Source organism: Biomphalaria glabrata, chromosome 5 (assembly GCF_947242115.1).
Source record: "Biomphalaria glabrata chromosome 5, xgBioGlab47.1, whole genome shotgun sequence".
Classification (NCBI taxonomy): domain Eukaryota; kingdom Metazoa; phylum Mollusca; class Gastropoda; family Planorbidae; genus Biomphalaria; species Biomphalaria glabrata.
Genome location: NC_074715.1, coordinates 12,378,197 through 12,402,257, shown reverse-complemented (window position 1 = coordinate 12,402,257; position 24,061 = coordinate 12,378,197). Strand labels below are relative to the sequence as shown.

Below are 24,061 nucleotides of genomic sequence, written 5' to 3'. Positions count from 1 at the left end.
GATCTGCAGATGTTTCTTCAGATCTTCAGATGTTCCTTCAAATGTTTCTTCAAATGTTCCTTCAGATTTTCCTTCATATCTTCAGATGTTCCTTCAAGCTCCTGAAGGAGGACATCGGATAGAAACATGCAGGGTTTGAACTCGGAATCATCATGATGGCATCCCGACGCTACTACTACAAGACATTCAGCCACAAATGGGATTATATTAAACTGTGACAGAGAAACGACCAGGTAAAACCAAAAAAAACACCTTGATGATTAGATTGTCAGGCAACACAAATCTCACTACACGAGGGTAGGTTTTAAGTGTTGCATTTATTGAACACAACAAAAAATCAATTCGATTTTAAACTTTTTGGAAACAAAAATGCCAAAACAAAATTATTCTTTTTTGGTCTTGATTTAAAAAAAAAAATGATTAATTACATTGGAATAACGACTGTCTCAACTATAACAAAATCGTTATGTGTATGTATTGTTATAGTAGCTGTCTCGACTATAACAGAATCGTTATAGATACATATGCATTGTTACGTTAGCTAGTGCTCAATGGTTATGCATTTCAGAATATTCTTACATATGAAATAATATTTAAATACTGATATGCAAATTTAACAAAGTTATTATTAAAATATCTAATGAAAATCAAATTTTAACATCTAAATAATAATTGTACACTACATGAATAGTAACAGTAACTTGTACAGTTGGAGAACGATAGCCCTGAATCTTAATGTACATTGTATTCTGAAAAAAACAATAACAACGTTTTATAGGCTAAAGGGTAATCGTAACACAAGGGAGATAATTCTTCGAGAAAAGAAATGTTAACAGAAACATTGTTATCGTCCTTGCATATCTTATTATTGCAATAAAAAGGTAATGTGAATTCAATGTTTGTTATAATTCTTGAAGGGTAAATTAACTATCAATTATGTTGGTCAATATTTGAATGACCCTCGTTTTCTACTTCGTCTGTTGATTGCAAGACCACAATACATGTGGACAAACGACATGACGTTGGTATGGAACAACATTTTGCCATTTCTGCAAAGTTATTTTAAATTGATAACAAATGAGTATATAGGTCAAATAAACTCGTCTAGAATGATAGACGATGTACTATATGGAAGCCAATATACAGTTCCTCTGTGATATTTTCTGGCTCTGCCTCCCATCGAACGCTTATGGCACCAACATACAGCTTATATCTTTTTTTTTTATAATAAAATTTATCTTATACAAATAAAGGGGACAAGTAAATGATAAAATAACTCAAAGTCCATTGTCTGAAACCAATATATACAAATATATATCACTTTTTTGAGCATATCTTTCTGTACATAATATAGTGTATACATGAATCTGTGAAAAATCAGGCCTAATTATAGACAGATACACAGCTCAGTCTACTTTCTGAAATCTTAAGATTGTCTCTATGATTGATAGTCGTTGAAAGTTATAAGGATTTGTTACACCATATGATTTACCCTGTAGTGGCTAAAAAATGTTTGTAGAGACAGTCTTGCCGTATTGATTGGCATTGAAAAAAAACAAAACTACATCAGTGGCATTTATGTTTCACCTGAAAGTGTCATTTCAACAGTTCTCACTTTCACTTTTTGTAAAGAAGTGTCATTTGAAAAAGTGCCTAGTGTAGCTTGAAGGTGTGTACTGAGTTTGAGTTATGTCATTAACATATGTCATATAGATGTCATTAGAACAAATGCTATATGTTATTATAAGGCATGTTATAAATCATTAGAAAACGTGTCATATGCCATTTGAACACATGTCACGTGTCATATATCTTTATCTCATGTGTCATTTGTCATTAGAATGTGGGAATATGTCGTTAAAATGTCAGACGTTATTATAAAATAATGTCATGTTGATCGATCAGATCCTGATTGGGTCAAGCACCTGGCAGGGGCCCCTGGCTTTACATTTAGCATATCACTATCAGTCATGGCTCAAGGCTTTTAAAAGATGTAGACTTATAGGGTTAACATATTTAGTTAACATATTTAGTGTCTAGTGCGATTGACGTAGCTTTAATTAACCCATTGACACCTGTTGCATTTGAGTTGCTTCCTAACTATGTTGTATAATAAATGTATAATAAATGTTGATATAAAAATATAATAGTAATAGTTATCATTGTAAACAAAAATTTAGAAGAGGGGTGCATCCATTAAATTGGGACCCGCAATTTGTAACCCTTGTTAGCAGGTGTCATATGACACGTGGCATTCATCTGACATGTGCTATTCGAACAAGTTTTCTGCTAAAAAAAAAGTGACATGTCTTTCATATCGCTTTGGTGAAGTATCTATCAAGAAGAATGTGGCAAATAGTTTGGTCTGTTTAAACTATTTTTGTTTGGATAGCATCTTATTTGTACAATCTTGTTTACTGGGTTATGGAACTCAAATAGAACATACACAAAATGAATACAGACGAATAAACCATACACAAATATAATAACATTGATATATATTTTTGTTCTCATTAATCATATTTGATTGTATATTAAATCACTTTTTAAGACCAAAGAGGAGCTTATTAAACTTGATCCTTTGACTCCGCCCACTAAGGTTCAGTAGTAGCTCCACCAACAATTAACCTCGCCAATCAAAAGCTCCACCCATAGTTAGCTTTACCTTAACCATAATAAGTTTGGCCATTAATTTGTTCCCATAAAACCCACCTTCACTACAAACAGTCTATGCTCCGCCCACAAATTACTCCGCCATCAAATTACTCCGCCCACAAATATCAAAGACAAGCAAGTGAAAAGGCCCTTTTTTTTAACCCTCTTACAGCCCCCTAACCCTTTACTCCACCCTACACGTAGAAAAATGATTCGTTAATGAACTGTCTGGTCCTGACGGTGGCGCTGGCCAGCTCGTCAGTCGGGGTCATCCCTGGAGACACGTGATGCAGGAACTTGCACTTAAGCTTCAGGTCCTTCATGAACTGCTCGCGCTTCTCTTCCAGAACCATGGAGGCGTGTCTGGGGAGACCCAGCTCCATCACCTCATCTCGGTTGGTCGCAACCTGACAAGCAGATGGATCAGAATTAAAATCTAATTATACAATCAATAAATGTATTCATATCTTATCTTATATAATACAGACGTTACTTCAAAAAAAGAAGATGATTACGTCCTACGCGTCATGCATCTACTCATGTATGTTAACCAATGACATAAATTCTGCCAAGTCACTGGTTTTCCTGGCTAGCTCAGGCAGCAGATTCCATGCTCTAATAGCTCTATGGAAGAAGGAGTATTTGTACAAGTTTGTCCTAGCATACGGGACGAGGAATGTGCCTTTTCCTTTTCTTGTCATCAACCAGATATCCAATTAGGACGCAGCGGGCCAGAAGTTTCAAACGATCAAGATATAATTGACTTTTAAAAGCAATCTAGACCTATACGTGTACCAGTGGCGTAACTAAAGGGGGGGGGGATGGGGGGGAGAATTTTAAAATCCCCCCGGGCCCCCACCTAGGGGGGGGCCCCCAAATGGGTATCCGAAATTTATTTGTAAATACATAAATTAATATATTTGATTGACAAATAGTGTCAACGGGTGTCTTTTTTTCAACATTTATGGATTAAATTTATAACAAAGACTTAACCTAGATCTAGGTCTATCAGTACGTTGACTTTGTTGACATTTTAAAAATATTTTTTCCCACAGTGATCAAAGTTTTTTTTTAAAGTTAGTTTTACACTTTAAACTTTGTTGCCACGAATAAAACTGCATGATATACAGCGAATTCCAGGTATCTTGTTACCTTTACTAATAATAGATCTAAATGGCGAGTATTATATGGCTACACTAATTAAACTTGAAGCAAAATTTACAGAATCAAGTATAACAGATCTAAAAGTTATTCTTAATAATGCTAAAATTGTCCATTATTCGGGTTTGGCGTCTATAATTTCAGAATTAAACTTCACACTCGAGTTATTACCCTTTTATTCATCGTTCCTCAATCCAATGGAAACTCTATATTTATTTAGGCTACATCTAATCCTTTTGCTTTCGCAAAAAACATAAACAACAAACAATGACGTAATATCATATAATATTAACACATCCTTCCTTTTGAAGTTATTATCGCACCCTTCCTTTTAAAGTTCTTAAGAGTGATATCTACTAGCAGGGCCGGCCCTAGCTTTTGCGGGGCCCTATGCGAAACGTATCGCGCGGGGCCTAGTTTGGGTAGGGATAAGCATAATGTCAAAACTATTTTTTTTTTGAATTAGAAAATAGGCCTACTTTTGTCTTTGCAATAATTTTTTATCAAATGAAAGCTCGCAATACCACTTTTTATTTATTGGCACCCGAAAATGTCAATTTCGTCTATTCTTTAGGAGATTTGAATAAATTCAAAAAAAGTTCAGGACTTAATCGTATATTTCGCCTTTTTATGAGATTTCCTGGAGGCCCTGGAAAATCAGGAGGTCGCGAAAACCCTGTTATTTTATATACGTTATAATTGTTTACTTTAATAATGGAATTAGCGCGAGGCCTATGAAAGAGCGGGGCCCACTGCGACCGCATAGGCTGCAGTGGCCTAAGGCCGGCCCTGTCAACTAGAAACTTTAACAATTCGTCCACTTCTGGTTGTCTTGACTGGCACAACAAGTTCTTAAGACGTTGGTCTATAACTGTCTGTTTCGTTTGTTCCAACAGTTAGCAGTTCATTGTCTTCATCGGTATCATAGTACCCAGAGATGTCTTCATCGAAACTCTTATTCAAAAAGCGTTAATTTCTTCTGTATGTTTTTCCATCGTTTGTCTTTATGATGTAAGATCTGGGTGCTGAATGTTTTTTTATGACAACTGCTTTCTGCCAAGTTTGACCTAGACGAACTCTCCGACAGTATAATCTTTAGGTAGTCTTGCTTTTGCATCGTATTTCACTTTGCTTTTCATCTGTCGTTCGTTGAGTAATGTCTCTGCATTTTCTACTCGTCAGCAGTTGTGATGGTGAATACGGCAGTCCACTTATCGGAGTATTTCTTTACTCGAGCATAACGAGAGATGGATGTTTCCCACTTTTGTATGCTCTGAATCCTTTTGCTTTCGCACAAAACATAAACAACCAACAATGACGTAATACCATATAATATTAGCACAGAATCTTCTTCATGCAGTGGAAAATTAAGAATTTTTTGCCTATCTTGAATTCTAGTCAAAGCTCCTGCGCCCAATTAATATAGTTCGGAAGAAACTACAAAAGTCTGGACTGCATATACGGGAAGCTGCTAAAGAAATTAGTACCCTTTCATGCTTTCTGCAAAATGATGAGAAACTGACAAAAACGCAATCCATCGAAAAAGCAAAAGAAGGTAGTGAATACTATGGATTCCCTGTAATCAAAACAACCAGAAGAAAGAAAAGACTTGATGGGAAGTTGAGTTCTAATGTAGGACAGTCAATAGAACTGCAATTTAAACGTGTTGCGACAGATGTGCTGGACAGATTTCACATGGAGATGAAGGGCAGATTCCAAAGGCTGGAAAGAAAATGGATACCTTTGGGTTTCTTCTTGAACCAAGACACCTGTTAGATGAAGACACGCTTGTGACAAACTGTGCTACTTTTCCTGTTTATATGATGAAATAAATGGAAAATCGCTTTTTCAATGATGTCATTGATGCACGAGCACTTTTCATCAACAAACAGTAATACAATCACCAATAGACATATTGAGGAAACAGGCTTGATATGGTAATTACGTGTGCTCAAACCTTGCAACCTCCTCCGAATATCGCTAACTCAGGCCACTTCCATTACGTCATGTGAGACATCATTCTCAAAGCTCAAGCTCATCAAAAACTATCTCAGGAGCACAATGACGCAAGAAAGGCTTATCATGGTTTTAATGTCAGTGAAGTCACAAATACTAGAAAGTATCGATGTAGTTGATGTTATAGATGTCTTTGCTGCACAGAATGCACGACGTGAAGCGATATCAATTGAGATTTGTCACTTGTGCATTATCTAACTAATAAACAACGGTATTATTCATTAAAAGAATCTTGATGATTACTTTTTGTGAAGTTTACTGATATACTGAACAAATTTGATTTGGGGTTTATATGTTTTTGCGTACATTATCTCATGTCATATGTCGAATGTCAAAATGCAAGGGGCCCCCAAAGAGGTCAATCCCCCCCGGGCCCCCAAATCCCTAGTTACGCCCCTGACGTGTACATATTTATATAGAACGATACACATGTCTCACACACAACGAACTGTAGTCATTGCTTTCTCCGGGTCCGAATATTAAGGAGGCGTGCAGTGCTTCATATGGCTACGCAGACCTAATTGACATCCAGAGGCGAAGTGAGGTGGGGGCGAGGCACGATATCCTGTCGCCACCCTCGGGGGGGGGGGGCGCCATACGCAACCTATATTTGTACTTGACGTTCATTGAAAATGGGTGGAGGGTGCAAATAAAGCGCCTTGCCCCCGGGCTCACACATGTTTTTGATGTTCATAACGGTGGGGGGGGGGGGGGGGGGGAGGAGCTGGCATGGGTATGAACCCGTGACCATCGAGACGACCGACCGAAAGTCCAGCGCGCATACCGCACGACCAGGTTGGCATTTCGCCACATCCAACGCAACTAAGTGGTCTTAGTCACAGCAAGTGAGTCTAAAATCTGATAGAAAGTACTTTAAGCAAATTCAAATTAGCTGCTTGATAGTAAACATAAATGGTGGATGCAAAACTTCCGGGCGGGAAGATCTCGGAGTGGTAGTTCAAGCTTCATTGAGGACCTTACTAACTCAAACGATGCAGTCAACTTACTTGGAAGGTCAAGTTCGAGGTCATGGGAAGTTCAATCATCATGGCGTGGTTGGGGTACAGCATGCAGGCAATCAGCGACTCTTCCTCGAAGGTGTCCACCAAGGTGAACATCAAGGACGTGGGGGACAGGCGTGGGGCGTGCTGCCCATACACGAAACGCACCAAAGAAGGGTAGCGATTGGCCGCAATCAGCTGATGAGGCAGAACCGAGAGCTTGTTGTCTCCGTTGGGCGGGATTTGGATCTCGACAAACTCGCCAGACTAGAGGAAGAGAGAATGACATTATGTAGCAGACGACACCGTTTTTTTTTTTACTAATTATAAACACAAATATAATAGATTGTTTTTACGACATAGTCTTGGGCTAGATAGGATTTGCTACATAAACCTGCCAACTATGATCATTTAAAGAGAAAAATACATTCTCACATAAATCTGCCAACTATGATAATTTCTAAGCGAAATATACAATGTCTCAAAAATCTGCCAAAGGGCAATATTTGTAAGCGAAATATACATTCTCACATAAATCTGCCAACTATGATCACGTGTAAGTGAAATATACATTCTTTTCAGGCTACTCAAACACCAGATGTGAAGTGGACTACGCTATATTGAAAGACTATCTCTGACAAAGATTTTTCAAGATATTGATTAAGAAAATGCCCTTTAACGAAGTAGCTCTAACCAAATTCTGACCAGAGGACGGTATATTGGAAGGCAAGTCCTGGAACTGAAAAGAGAATGGACATCTTCTTATACTAAAGGTCCGAATCAGTCTAGAAAAAAAAATTAACTTAGTTGTTTGCAAAAGATGATGAACAAGACAAAGCCAAAATATGTAAATAATGCACACCATAAAAATAATCTAACTTGTATTCTTGATATTCAGCTTTTTAGGTATAAAACGCATGCACCGCAATGTGCATCGGCATCTACTTTTGAATCTTGTTATCATAGTGGTTGTTCTGTGGAAGAAAAGTGTATATGTACGTTCAACAGTTCGTTGAGATTTACTGACCTGGTCTGTAGGAATCAGTAGGTCACGCCCAGACTCATCAGTACACTGTAGCAGCAAGATCTCGTGAAGTCTTCTTTTGCTCTTGGCGAAACCTTTGGTCACACCACGGACAACGAAAACGCAGCCAGGTTTGTGGACAATCTCCTGGAAAGAGAAAACCAGTCTGATGAAGATCATAGTTTATTTTTACAAAATTTATATCAGCTCTGTCTGTCTGTCTGGTAAAAAGTTTGAACGCGTTATTTCTCCTACACCCATTCTCTTATCAAGTTGAAACTTTCCAATATTATTTATTGTAACTGAAAAAACGTCGAATCAATAAAAAATAATCAATAAATTAGTCCATTAATTATTGGTTTTTAATAATTTTGTTTGATTTCGAAAAGGGGAAATGACTTCTAAATTAATGAGATATATAGTTATAGACACTCTTAGATAATAAAAACGGCATACAATGGACACTAACACAACATTTATAGGACCTGGATTTCGCCGATGACATCTGCCTCCTCTCCCATACACAACAAAATGCTCAGACCAAACTCACCAGACTCTCGGAAGTAGCGAAAAAGACTGGACTTCTAATCAACAAAAAGAAAACAGAAGTTATGAGGATCAACAACAGACAAGAGAACCCAATCATGCTACAGGGAAAGAACATCCTTGATACGGACCACTTCACTTATCTGGGAAGTAGAGTTAGTAAAGACGGTGGAGCTGATGATGATATACTAATTCGGATCAATAAAGCTAGGTCTACCTTTTCAACTCTTCAAACAATCTGGCGCTCTAAGGCACTATCTCTACATAACAAGATACGAATCTATAATACAAACGTTAAGTCTGTCCTTCTATACTCTATAGTCTATACGGTTCAGAAACTTGGAGAGTCACTAAAACAAATATGGAAAAGTTCCAGACTTTTGCTAAAAGATGCCTACGCCGGATATTAGGAATTAGGTCATAGGTGACCAGAAAAGATAACTACTATCGATTTGTGGGAGAGAACTAGACAAAAGCCCATAGCCCAAGACATCACAAAACAAAAATGGAGCTGGATAGGACACACCCTGCGAAAACCAGCTACCAATGTTGCAAGGCAGGCACTTGACTGGAACCCACAAGGAAAGAGGAAAGTGGGCAGACCCAAGCAAACCTGGAAGAGGTCAGCCATCAGTGAAGCTGAGGATACTGGAATGACATGAGGGCAGGTGAAGAAAGCTGCTCAGAACCGAGTTCGGTGGCCCTATGCTCCCCTGGGAGTACACAGGATTAAGTCAATAGTAAGTAATAGTTGTAAGTGCGGAGTTAATCCCCTTAGATAAGCGTTGCTTTTTTTTAAAGGATTTTTTTTATTTTGCTTGTTTATGATTTATAATGGACTGAGAGTCTGACTCAACATGGCGTCTCCATAGTGAAGCAAAGAACCAGCGCGAGATTTACACATTGCTCTAGAGTATGGCTCTTATTTACTCGGGGACCCCAAAAAAATTGTTCGAGTGAGTTAATTAAGAATCATAATGAGTTTTAGTTAAAGCTTTCTTCTCTCATTATCTAAATACTTCTTAATAGCATATCAGTTAAACTCTCTTCGTGTGTATAAATCCTAGGTGGTACTGACATAACATCTAGACATATAAAGGGCTCTAAAACTCAAATCAGGGCGGATAACCTTCACCCATTAAACCACTGATCTGAACGACGTGGTCGTCTCCTTTCCATTAGGACTAAAGCAGAAGACTTAAAAACTCCTTTATCCCACTATCGGTCAGAGTGTTACTAGATCATCTGTTGTCATCGAGAAGTACATAGAAGCGGACACTTTTAAACGACAGTGTTGCCTACTGTAAGATTGCAAGTATTGTTGGTAAAATTAAAATGCAAAATTTAAATACTTTAAAAAATGTTTTTGACCCGTCGAAATACATATTTTTTTCTGCTTTGTCGAGGTCCCTCTCTTCTGGAGGTCCCTGGGTGTGGCCCCGCTAGCCCTCCCCTAAATCCAGCCCTGCCTAAAATAGATAAGGTCCTTCTTGAGACTAAATACGGTCCTGTTTTATCTGTATCAAAAATAATCAATAATGCGATTGATTGGATTGATCTTACTCATACATAAACATAATGAAACACATCGATTTTGACATCCACAGACCCTCTTTGTGACCTTAAACTTAATGAATGATTTAGATCAATACAACGATAGATTAGATCAGCGTTTCCAAGACAATTGAATGAGAAAGCTTGTGTGTGCCACGTCATGAAGAAAAAAAAATGGAAATAATAAAAAGACGAAAAAATTTATTGGAGATTTTCACGTGAATTAAAACAATACCAAGGACGCTAAATTGAGCTTGAATGTTGCTAACTATAGAAAGAAAGAATTGAGCTGTATGTTTCACAATATCTCAATTTGTAGCACTTGATCTTCGTATCAACTTAGCTTTGATACTGGTAGATAGTTGCCACTTTGTATGTTTTTTTAAAGTCATAGAGTGGAAGATATAATTCCTCTAATCGTCATATTGAAATAATATGTGCTCAAAAATGGAATGGCTTTGTATCTGCAATGCTACAGTGCCAAGAATTGCACACAATTTACCATACACAATTTCAGTTTCAAAACAACTTTCATAAACGCAAGATATTTATAATTTTTTGTTTGTTTTCTGTTTGTTTTTGTTTGCATGAATATCTCTGATTAGAAATGATAATTAGTTAGAGAACCTCTAACACATAGTTAAGATTTTAAAAGTAATAATTAATAATATTTATTATAACTTAAGTTGCTGTTTACAACAATAAAAAAAAAAAGTATCAACAGTCGTCTCCCAACATTGCGCCACTGTGGGTGGCACTAAGGCCAAAGCGCGGCACTGGCGTGAATAAGCGTATTATCAAATCACTCCGAGCAGGTATTGAAATATTTTACATAGGTTGCAGGTTACATCGCCGGGTGTTTCAAGTACGATTCCTGGTGAAGGCCTGGATTAAAAATTTCGTGAATTCTAGAACGCCCCTGAGTCCACCCGACTTTAATGCATATCTGTACGTAGTAAAGAATAAATAAAATGCAAAGACGAAATTATTTTCTAATAAAAACTATTAATTTTCCACTATTATCCGTATCCCTACCCAAACTTGAACCCGCGAAATCCGTTTCCCATAGGGCCCAACAATGAATACAGAGTCGATTACTTGTTCTTCCCCCCCACCACTCTTTTTTTTTCGTCGCTAAAGTTACTTGGGGTAACTCTAGTTCGACTTGCAGAAATAAAAGAGTGATCTTTCCAAGACTTCTTGGTGTCAGGAATGGTTTAGCCATGAAGAGAATTATATACATAGATATTATTTGAGAACTTTGAGGCAACTAGGTGTGATTTAAGAAGTTTTTTAATGGGGGGGAGGAGGAGGGGAACGTAGTGGTGTAGGAGATACTAAAGATCCAAACCTTGTCTGAAAGGACTTGAGGTCCAGACTTGACGCTGATCTGGCTCCCCGTGCTGTCCAAGTTGCTACTGCTGCTGGGGTTCTTGGGTGGTGTGGGAAAGGAAACGATGGTGCTGAAGTTGACGAAGGCAGGAATGTCGCTGTGGGCTATGTGAAGAAGTGACCGGACTGTCGACTTGTCGTGTGTGGTCCGTGACGCCAGGCGTAGAAAGTGACCTGAGGAGAATAAGGGAACACATTTTTTTATGCTGTGCTCAACGCGATTTGGTTCAGTTTCATTTCCGAATGTGTGTGTGTGTGTGGGGGGGGTAGTTTCTGGGAGAATGTCTTTGTGCTGCCTTTAGGAAGATTCGAACTCAAGCCCTCTTTGATAGGTAGCCACTCAGCCAGTAATCCCACCAGCTACTCAAATCGAGACCATTCGTAACAGAAGGCATCAACACTGACCTGCAACGTCGCAACATATGGGCAGTTTAGACCAATAGCTCGTTGACACGTCACAGGTATGTACGACGTAGCAACTAGCTATTGGTCTCCACTGTTTACAGGTTGCGACGTCGCAGGTCAGTGTTGAGGCCTTCTATTACGAATGGTCTCGGTCAAATTCAGTTATGTAATTGTGTCATTGTCAGTCACTTCATATGCAATCATGTTTTATGCAATTAGGTCAAACCCTTTAAGAAACAAATTAAACATAGTAAAGAGAAAGAAGGGTAGGGGAATAAGACCGCAACAATGGTATGTGTATCTCACCACCATTATAAATTTTGTGCTTGTAAGTCTGTTTGTAGTACTTTCTTTAAAGATTTCGCTAATCCATTTGGACAATGCGCCACAACCCATATAGCTGGCCCTGTATTAATGTTCCATATTCATAAAGTTGCCACCAAGTTCTGTGTCTCAGTAAAACCAACACAACTTACCATCGTAATCCGATGGTATGACAATACTATCCTCTGTCTCGACCAGCCTCTGTGTTTTAGCCTCGACGCCAACATGTTTGGCTAGGATCTTTCTAGCAGTCCTTCCGGTGAACAGCAGCATGGGAACGTAGATGTTGACTGGCAGGTTCTTGCTGTCACCAGGCACGAGCTTGTTGGCACATCGAACTATCTGACGACAGACAACAGACATTACTGTTAATTAGCATGATTAATCTTTTGCCAACGCTTTAATAACAGCTATGTTAACCAAACAAACTGTAAGCATTAGGCGCTATGAAAAACAAAGCAAAAAGTTGATGTAAGCTTTGTAACAAGCAAAATAAAAAAAAAAATTCATTTGGAAAAAAAATAAGGTTACAAAGACAGTTCGTGTGGAAACACAAATCGCCCCCCCCCCCCCGAAGTGGTCCACCCATGTAGTTAAAAAGGCAGGTTTCAATATTTTCAGAAAGAATATTAGAATGAAAATCTATCAAAGGCAAACGACAGAGAAGAATGGTGGACAGATCTTGTGTGGTGTCCCAATGGTCCAGCAGGGATAGTTGAAAGTGAAGGTAGAGTTACATCTGAACCTGGCCTAACTGATGTCTTATAATGATTATCTAATTGATCTGATTGTTTTGAAAAGGGTCAATCTCTTATTGAAAGTTTCAAGAAACAAAATTTCCTTAAAAAAAAAAAATTACTCTTGTTTAGAGTTCTGTAACAAAAGTGAGACTTTACAGTTCATGCAATAATATGAGAAACTACTTATTAATTTTTATATGCATACTAAATAGATTTTTTTTTCTTAACAAAAAAATAACATTGATTTTTTTTTTTTTTTTTTTTTTTAAAGGAAACCTCAGAATTTGCGCGTGACTCATTTGAAATCTTCTCCAGGACACCATCAATCCAATGGAAAAGCTGAGTCAGCAGTTAAAATTTTGAAGAACATAATGAAGAAATCTAGAGAATCAAAGTCAGATGCTTATGAAGCTCTTCTGGAATTTAGAAATACTCCAATGCAAGACAGAAATCTAAGCCCAGTTCAGATGTTTTTTACACTCATCTGACGTTTTTCTTTCCTTCTCATAATGTTCTCTTGAAGATCTTCCCCTTATAACTATATCTATCAAAGATTTACAAGTTATTTCCTTTATTTCCCTTATACGATATCAAACAAAATAATTACTTACAAATAATTGATTGACTAATTGTTTTTTTTTTTATTTGATTCATGTTTTGTTAGCTACAAAATATAAATAGTTTAAAGTAATAAAGCGTAAGGAAGAAATACCGTTAATAAATGATCGAGAGAACAAAACTTAACCAATTTAGCCATATATATTTGAATTAGTTTTCTTTGTTGGTATCAATTGAAATAATTGATTAACAATTATTAATTGACTAATTGGTTACTTTTTTTTTATTGATTCATTTCTTGTCTATGCCAATGAATAATTTTCATTGATCCGAGAATGTACTATTTCTTTCTCTTGTTCGAAATACCATACAAAATAATTAATTACCAATAGTGAATTAAGTAATTAATTACTTCTTTTATTAATTTTTGTGATGTCATGTAAAAGAAAACGTTGTGCAAAATTTCAACTTGATTCGAGATTGGGTGTCGGAGAAATAACGTGTACAAACTTTTTACCAGGTAGACAGAGTGAGTTGAGTTAAGCAGAGTTAAGATATTTGAATCTGCTCTCCTCAAAAATGAACAAAATCATTATAATGATTTAAATACAAAATACAAAGCCGTTAACACCAGATACAATGTGAACTTCATTGATTAAAATCCCTCATAGTCTTATTCATGTAGTTTTCGATCGGCCAGTCTAGTTTTTACAAAGGTTTTTCTGTCTGTCTGTCTGTCTGTCTGTCTGGTAAATAGTTTGTACACGTTATTTCTCCCACATTCATTCTCAGATCAAGTTGAAACTTTGTTCGATTATTTACTGACATAGACTGAACATTAATTAATTATATAAATAACTAATTAGACAATTATTTTCTGGCAATTAATTATTTTGTTTGATACCAACAAGGGAGATAATTATTCAGTCCTCACAGATTGGCTAACAAACTAGGGTTTGGTCCTCTTAGATATTTGTACTCATTATTTCTCCCACATCCGCTCTGGGATCAAATTGAAGCTTTAAACAATTATTTATTGTAACTAACAAAATAGGAATCAATTGTTAAAAAATTGCCAATTACTAAATTAATTATTGGTAATTAATTATTTTGTTTCATATCAAATAAGAGAAATAGCTTCTACATTGTTGAAAAAATATAGTTGTAAGTGCGGAGTTCTTCCCCTTAGATAATCTTTGTTGTTGTGTTGTTTTTTTTTAAGTTTATATATATATATATATATATAATATATATATATATATATATATATATTGCTTGTTAGATATCTCTTAAGATCAGAAATATATATCCCACGTTTTTTGTAACGGAAAAGTAGATATTACATTTAAGCCCCTCCCCCCCTCCCTTTAAACTCTCCGAGGCCTGAGACGCTAAGCCATTATTCGCTATTATCATTAATATAATTATTATTATTATTATTATACTTTTGTCACCTGTGGAAACTGGAATTTCTCCTTCAGGCCGTCCAAGGAATAAGATTCCTGACTCCAGTGGGCAGTCTCATTGACCGGGTTGTACAGCACTTCCGGTGATAGCCTGGAGCTATCTTTTTTCTCTTGGGTCTGTTTGACTTTCTTGTGCCGCCTAAGCATCTTCAGGCTGTGTCTGTGTATTGTGAGTTGTAACTGGTCCCTCTGGTCAAGTACCGAGCCAGGCCACACAGAGTCCGTTTAGAATTGGTTTGTAGTGCTTCTGATAATGTTGCTCGTACTATCAATATTCAGCTGTCAATGATTTAAAAAAAAAACAAGTTGAGTGCATAAATATAATATAATATAATATAATATAATATAATATAATATAATATAATATAATATAATATAATATAATATAATATAATATAATATAATATAATATAATATAATATAATATAATATAATATAATATAATATAATATAATATAATATAATATAATATAATATAATATATAAAGTAGCCGAGTAATAAGAGCACTTGGCAAGAGAATCATGGGTGTCAAGCTCAAATCTCGGTGAAGACTGCGAGTCTCAAAGTCGAGTTCCAGGGAAAATACAATGTAAACCTCGATCAGATCTATCTTTTCTACATCTCTCTCTCTCTCTCTATCTATCTATCTATCTATCTATCTATCTATCTATCTATCTATCTATCTATCTATCTATCTATCTATCTATCTCTATCTCAATCTGTATGTTCCCCTCTCTCTATCTCATTCCCCACTCTCTCTCTCTCTTTCACACTCTTTCTCACCCACACTTTCTTTTGTTTTCTCTCACTTTTTCTCTTTCGTCTCTTTCCCTCTCTTTCGTCTCTTTCCCTCTCTTTAAGTGTTTGTGTATTTTAACTTTTACGCGTAGAAGGTAAGTGAATGGACCGGAAACAGAGACTCAAAGAAGTCATTGTAACATCAACATTTTCATCACCTTCTTGCACTGGTGTCAATGTGCTTCAATTTTGCTTGTTTTACATGTTCCGCATAATTTACATGTTCCGGATGTTTTACATGTTCCGCATAATTTACATGTTCCGGATGTTTTTACATGTTCCGCATGGTTTACATGTTCCGGATGTTTTACATGTTCCGCATGGTTTACATGTTCCGGATGTTTTACATGTTCCGGATGTTTTACATGTTCCGCATAATTTACATGTTCGGGATGTTTTACATGTTCCGGATGTTTTACATGTTTTGGATGTTTTATATGTTCCGCATGGTTTACATGTTCGGGATGGTTTACATGTTCCGGATGTTTTAAATGTTTCGGGTGTTTTACATGTTTCTTTCAATTTGAAGATAATTACAAACCCAAACCTGTCGCTTGACGATGGGGTTGGCAGAGGGCAGAGTTGGAACCCGGGACCATTGAGATGACCGAACGACAGTCCAGAGCGCATACCACACTCTGTCAGTGGAATAGGTCAGAGAAGCGATGCCGTGCCATTCAATTAAGTGATAGTTAAACCATTTTACCTTCTCCGCCCCTGTATTTTATACTTTAAAAAAACAAAACTTTTCCAAAGCACAATACCACAATGCGGTATTAGTGCAATCAGTCAACACACTTGTCTCCTATTGTTGATATCTAGCCAGGAGTCGAACTACAAAGAAAGGAGAAAGTTGGTTGAAAATACAGATTGGATCTTAAAGTCTCATTCAATTCAAACAGAGCTGTGTCACGCACAGGCCTCACGTCTCTTATCAACGGTTTGCTGGCTTTGGTCTCCCCCCTCTTTTTTTTTTTTTCGCTGTGTGATTGTACGCTATTCAATCGGTGCAGCTCGGGGGGAAAAAAAAGTGTTCACCTCATGTAGATCACAAATATTTTTTTGGTTTTTGGTGTTTGGCTAACGTCAAGAGAGTGGATTGGGGGGGGGGGGGGGAAAGGGGGGACAGAGGAGATAACTTTCTGTCCCATGTCAATAAAACTAATTCAAGGAAAATAAAAGACATAACTGTGTGCGTGTGTGCGCTGATTTGTCTTATGTGTGTTGGTGTGAACGAGTTAAGTTTGTAGCCAAAAGGTGCAATTGTGTGTGTGTGTGTGTGTGTTATTGTTTAATTTTTCAGCATGAGATCGTATGTGCAGATTGGGGGGGGGGGACTAAAAGGTGCCAGAGAGGTTTTAAAGAGTGAAGGGACATTTTGTAGAATGCCGTTTGACAGTGACATCTAGATAGACCAGGAAGCCGTGATTACAACCAGGAAGTTTGGACAGTAGCGCAGCAGCGTGCCGGAGTCGTGCCGTTTGGTTAATCTGGCGTGATTTCTTTCAAGCTCAACATGTTTGTATGTAACAATATCGTGGTTTACATTTTCAAAAAAAAAAGAATATCTTTTGGAGGTCAAAGGGCACCAAGCTACAAACTTATCAGATCCGTGAGTCGAGATCACATAAAAAACAAGCGAAATATATATATATAAAAGATATACTATTTTAAATACGAAGCTTGCATAAGGGGAAGAACCTCAAAATCGCTGTCATATCTCTCAATGCTGCAAGGTCTAACTCATTTCTTTTTATAAAAAATAATAATAATTGCCACAAGCTGATTACCGAATCGGTTAATGTTTTGATTCACTCATAAGTGGTATTGGACTATGAATAATGAAGTCAAATTTCAACTTGATCCGAGAATGGGAAGTGGGAGAAAAAAAAGGTGTACAAACATTTATACCAGACAAACACAACACATGAGTTAATAGAAGCTTGATAGAAAAAAAAGGTGATTGGGGGCAGGCATAAAAAAAAGGTGATGGGGCAGGCATAGAAAAAAGGTGATGGGGGCAGACATAGAAAAAAGGTGATGGGGGCTGGCATAGAAAAAAAAGGTGATGGGGCAGGCATAGAAAAAAGGTGATGGGAGTAGGGATAGAAAAAAAAGGTGATGGTGCAGGCATAGAAAAAAAGGTGATGGGGGCAGGCATAGAAAAAATGTGATGGGGGCAGGCATAGAAAAAAAGGTGATGGGGCAGGCATAGAAAAAAAGGTGATGGAGGGCAGGCATAGAAAAAAGGTGATTGGGGGGGGGGCAGACTATCGGTTCTCCATACATTTGTGTAAAGAATGTCAGCATTCATTAATGATCTGTTACGATACGATACGATATGGCATACACACATACATATCGCTCTCTGTGAGCATAAGGGCTTGACAAGTCATCATTTATACCCGTTTTATTCATTCGACGGCTGCGCTGGGTCGGACATCTATCCCGTATGGGAGATGACCACATGCCAATTGCGATAAAAAAAAAATTTGGGTGAAATTAAAGGAGGTCGGCGTGTCACAGGCTTATCAGAGGTGCCACCCGGAAGCACTATAAAGATCAAAATCAGGCAACATATTGCTCTCAGTGGCCTAGAAGAAGGCAGCTGTCAGCGGATCGCCTCTGAAAGAGACAGCCGGAGAGCTCTCACGAGTGTCGCGGGACGCACATGTGAGACTCATAGGAAGAGAAGCCCTTGCCGAAGACATGCGCAGACGAAACGACAATAGCTTTTGCCTGTGTTAAATGTGGCCAAACATGCAGGTCGCAACTGCGTATGATGTGAAATACTGCATTGATCTTTAACCTTCGAAAGCGAATATAATGCCTACATCTACAAAAAATGTAAAAATAATAATACATAGGCCCCATACAAAACATGTACTAATATAAATACTTTAAAAGAGAGAGAGAGGGAGAGAGAGAGAGATAAAAAAAATATAATAATACTATGTAATATAGACACAAACACATAATGACAGGCACACTGACACACACACACACTGAAAAGCGCACTGGCACACAATAGAATGGCAGACATATTGAAGACACGCAGACATTCCCGCCCCACCCATCCCACATACACACCTATGTCAGTGACCGATTTATCATTTTGTGATTGCTTTACTGCCACTGTCAACAATACATTCTATTTATCTTTCTGAACCTACCCAACGGCTAAAAAAAAAAAAACTAATTAATTCTACCGATGCCTTGCACGGCGCCCCTACACTTATCACCGCCCTGTCCCCTCAAGGCAGCACAGAACAGAGCCTCCCAGATTGTTAGACATGATAACGTTTTCCCTAACCAGCCCGTTAAGTCACACGACCTATATCAAAAGGACCTTCCCGCTAACATTCATAAGTTTGAAACCACTGCGTCTGAATAATAAGAGTAAGTAAAGATATGATTTAAGGAGAAAAAGGAAAAAGGGGTGGGTGGGATGTCGGTAGAGAGTTAAGCAAATATATATGTTAAAAAAATTGTACTTAACCAGTCATGTTTATAAATATTGAATAGCCCTATCGAGGACCTTGTTTTTTTCCCAAAAAGGGAATGCAAAAATAGGTTTTATGTAGTCCGTCTGTCTGTTATTGAGGGTCAGGGCCGGTCTTAGGCCATAGCAGCCTATGCGGCCGCAGTGGGCCCCGCACTTTGATGTGCCCCCGCGCGATGCGAATTCTAGGTGTAAATTATTAAATTAAACCATTTTAACTTATTTAAGGGTTCCTGGAATTCTCCTGAAATTATAAAATATAAGAAAAAGTCATGAAAATCTCCTTTAATTATTAAAGTCTTCTGAAAACTGATGCAAATCTTCTTAAAACAGACAAAATTGTCATTTCGGGGTGTCATTCAATATGGAAAACGCCAATCCTACTCGCGATATAAAAAAACAAAAACGAAACAGCTTTGTCAGCTTTCATTTAATAAAAATGTAATAATAAGCCGAATTTGAACCAAAATAAGAAGTTCATATAGTTGATTTACTTTAATAGTCACTGACATACAAATGTAGATCTAAATTTAGCTCGACCTCTTTGGAAAAAAAACTATACTTTGCTAGCCGATAGTAAATCTAAAAGGCAGATATAAATATTTATCAGCGTTTTGTTGGAAAACTAGTATCTACTGTTAAGTTAATTTAACAGTGATTTTGTACTTAGCAAACTGTAAATAAAATGCCAAGACGAATTTATTTTCTAATACAGTATCTTAATTTTCACTTATTATCCATGGGGCCCCGCAACCTCTAGGACCGGCCCTGTTGAGGGTTACCCCTGAAAATATACTGTGTTTATCAATCTGTGTACATGTCAAAGGTTTGTAATCTATCGTTCATCAGCTAAATAATCGCTTTTACAAAAGTTGGTCAGCTGTATAAAGGAGGAATAGTCTTTTTAAAATTGTGTCATGTTACAAAATGTGTCGCGAAATTATTTGACCTCCGTATCGAAAACAAAAAAACTGGCCACCGCAAGCAGAGTAAATGCCAACTACGGAACTGAGTCTTTAAGTAGAAGTATTAAAAATTCGCAGCGATGGGGTCTGTCGGGATCGATGGGGGGTTGCCGTACAATGAATGAGACAGTGTCCATAAAAGCAGGCTAATTGTAAGGTTTTTGTGACCCAAGCAGCGACATTGTTTACTTTGGTGATCAACCAACTGATGTAATGGCGCCATTTAGAGGTGGGTGGATTTAAACACCGGATGCATTGAGTTTGCAGACTTAATCCATCAAACCAGATTTCTAGTCGGATGGGGATTGATTCCTCGGTACCCAATTTACCACCAGTCCCATCCCCCCTTTTTTTTAAAGCTTACATTAACTCACTCTGTCTGTCTGTCTGTGTGTCAGTCTGTCTGGCCAAAGGTTTGTACATGTTATTTCTCCCACACCCAATCTCGGATCAAGCTGAAATTTCGCATAATTATTTCGTTTAACTGACAACACAAGAATCAATATTAAAAAACTAACCAAGTTGTTAATTAACTATTATTAATAAATTACTTTGTTTGGTATCTCAAACAGAGGAAAGAAATAGTACTCGACTGAAGTGGTAGTATAAGCTGAATTAGTCCTCTTTATATTCGGCAGCCGTCTCAGGCTTAGTGAGATCAATCAAAAATAGAATCAATAGATAACTATACAATCTTCAATGTTCATACACTCTCCGCGTTTGCTTGAGAAACATGAGAAGGCTTTAGCCCACAAGTTCGATCGCTTTCTTAATCTTTTTTTATAAATGATTTTTTATTGTTAGTCTAGATCTATAACAAATTTTATTACACGACTGATCCAAACTTGTTGTTTGTTTGTTTTATATGTTTCGGATGTTCCTTCAGAGTTGAAGATAGTTTACTTCCTAGTCCAAACCTCCAGCAGGACGACGGGGGATGGGAGCGGGCAGGGTTAAATCCGATAAATCCGAACGACAGTCCAGCGCGCAAACCGCACGACCAGGCAGCCATCCTAATTGATATAGGTACGCTAAATATAAGCTTTGTTTGTTGTTTATTTAAGTATTTTGTATTTCTTAACGTAGTTTCTGTACTGTTCAATCCTTGTCTAGGTCTTATTGGGTGGCGCCTATGGGGATGTTTATAGTCTAACTATATTGACAGGAAGAGTGCAGTGTTTAACACTCATTCCTTCGTGTAGACATTTCTTTAGGGTAATCAGGAGCAAAGATAAATAATGTATATGCACAGTAGATGTGTTTTGGAGGGGAGTGGGCCACGAAGGCAGGGAGTTTACACAGTGTTGCTGCTTTTGCTGGTTAATAATTAGGTCACCTGACCGGGTAAGTTATGTCATGTCACAGCAATGACCTACTTTTGTTTACCTAGAATCCTAGTGGCGATGGAGGCGCCTCGCCTAAGTAAAAGAAAAAGTATCTACCAACTATGTACTCGAAGCAAAATGATCAAACTAAATAGCTTGATCTGACCTGGCCACGCAATCCCAGAGTAGATATAGGTTATACACATAAAGTTAAGGTTAAACAAAAGAGTCAAGTTCCACTTGCTGACTTTACAGACCACGGGGCACAGCGACCCAGGTTTTCTTCGACAGAGGATGTCCTGTGGCCATTACAATACTTTTACTTTTCCCAACTAATGTCAGGTACCAACTCAAGGATCTGAAAATTCCCCTATTCACCATCTGAAATAGTCTAGTAGTTTTGTCCGTCGCACTTGGAACATAAAAGCTCCCTTTCACCAGCCTGAAGTGGGCGGCGAGTTCCTCATTCCCGCCATCCTGTCCGACGGGGGCTGGGACTCGGGGTTAAACTTAAAGTTTGTTTTGCGTTCTCTTCCAATGGACACTCCGGACTCGTGGACTAGACACGCGCCCGATGGCCGCACCACTGGGACCCCCGTCGTATTCGTATACTGTACCTGGCTAACCCCTATTCACCAGAGTTCGAACTCGTAACCCTTCGGTTAGAAAGCCAAGCTCCTTAACACTCGACCACCAAGCCTCTGAGATAATTGTAACGAATGAGAAAAATCCGTTCGGCAGATAATGTGCTACGAGACATTATTAAACAAGGTTACAATGACAGTTAGTGTGGAAACACAAACTCTAAATCGGCCCCCGAAGTGGTCCACCCAGGCAGGTAAAAAGGAAGGTTTCAATATTTTCAGAAAGAACATCAGAATGAAATTCTATCAAAGGCAAATGACAGAGAAGAATGGAGAAAGAAGGTTGACAGATCTTGTGTGGTACCCAGATAGGTGAAAGTGAGTGTGAAGTTAGATGTGAAACTAGCCTAACTAATGTCTTATATTGAATATTCTAATTGATCTAATTGTTTTGTAAAGGGTCAATCTCTTATTCAAAGTCTCAAGGAAAAAAAACATTTCTGTAAAGCAAAAATTCCTTTAGTTAAAAAAGAGTTTTATAGCCGCAGGCCTGGGTATATAGACATAATGCAATAAAATAGAAAAATGAATTAACCTAAAATGGCAAACACTCTGCGCAAGCCTGCATCCAACATAACTAGCAAAGCCCTAACCTGGAACCTCCAAGGAAAGAGGAATAGGGGACGGCCCATGAATACATGGCGCCGCGATTTGGAAGCAGATGCCAAGCAGATGGCAAGACGTGAGGACAGTTGGAGACACTCGTCCTGCTGGTTGGTGGCCCATGCCCCAGGGTGGGGGGGGGGGGGGCACGGGCAGAGATGATAAGATTAAAATGTCCAACACGCTCACTATTAAACTTCGACATTAGGATATGCAAAGAAGCAGTTCGAATCTTATAATTAGGTCCCGGTATCAATCCCCTTACACATGATTCTCTCTGTATAGCCTTACATATCAAGTGTACATGAGAAGAAGTGCTTAGCATGAAGAAATAAAACCATGTACACATCCAGCACTGCAAGTCATACCTCTGTGTAAAGCACAGAGATTAAACTATGTAAACATTTTCATAGTTTTGAATAGAAACATATTGAGACTTAACCCCACTTACCCCAGGTAAATGGTATTCACACACCATGACCTAGATATTTTTTTTATCAATCAAAAAGTAAATTGATTATTTCAGAAGAGTAACAGGTAGATCTATGGGTGAACTTACCTTCCAGCTTCTGTTAAGAAGTTCTAGATCTAGAATTTTTTTTAGTTTTATCCTGACCGTCGTATCCGAACACACACCAAGTCTAGAGTTTCACAACATAACCTGGTAGAGAAATACTGACAACTGTACCGGATACAGCCCACAGCATAACCCGTTCTCGAAGTTGGACAAATTATGTGACATGGGGCAAATTAGTCTCTCCAGCAATAATCCTGATCTACAGGTTCCTTTTTTTTTCTTTTTTAATTCTCTCTCAAATCCACCTCCCCCCGTTTTTTTTTTCCAGACTTTCTCACCACCAGCAGTTCTCACAACCCCCCCTTCCTCTGTTGTTGTGCTTACCCCAGTCCCTTTGTTCGAGGAACAATAACTCCGGTGCGAACCAAGGCCCACAATTCTTGTCAAAATCCAATATTCCAAGCGAGCAGCAGGGGCGAGAAACACAAAATGAACAAATAAAGAAATAACGAACACTCGATTTAAAACAAGATTGCTGGAATATTTAATATGATTCTATTTATATCAGACTATAGCAGCACAATAAAATGTCTCTCCCTTCATGACGTTCACAGAAGAATATTATAATAGAAACCATATCAACACATAATGCTTATAGTGAATGCTGGGAAAAAAACAACAACTGATAATCCATTCCGTCACGGAGACGAGGCTTTAAAAACAAAAAAAAAGTGACAGGTATACGGAAATGTGTTCGTTTTAAATATACATCCGAAATTAACGCTATCACCTGTTGAGGTCTGGCCAAACTTTGACTTGTAAGGCCCGAGTGACAATCCTATAATGTCTGCCACACTGAAATCT

At 37.9% G+C, this 24,061-nt stretch overlaps 1 protein-coding gene across 1 annotated transcript; it reads right to left on the bottom strand.

The window, feature by feature from the left end:
• Window positions 1–260: 260 nt before the first annotated feature.
• Window positions 261–24,061, bottom strand: LOC106053995 (uncharacterized). Its single transcript, XM_013209696.2, has 7 exons — window positions 23,240–24,061; window positions 14,831–15,121; window positions 12,231–12,420; window positions 11,309–11,523; window positions 7,861–8,004; window positions 6,840–7,100; window positions 261–3,062 (listed from the first exon to the last, which is right to left on the bottom strand). The coding sequence occupies exons 2-7, from the start codon at window positions 14,987–14,989 to the stop codon at window positions 2,850–2,852; spliced, it is 1,182 nt and encodes a 393-aa protein (XP_013065150.2). The 5' UTR covers window positions 14,990–15,121; window positions 23,240–24,061; the 3' UTR covers window positions 261–2,849.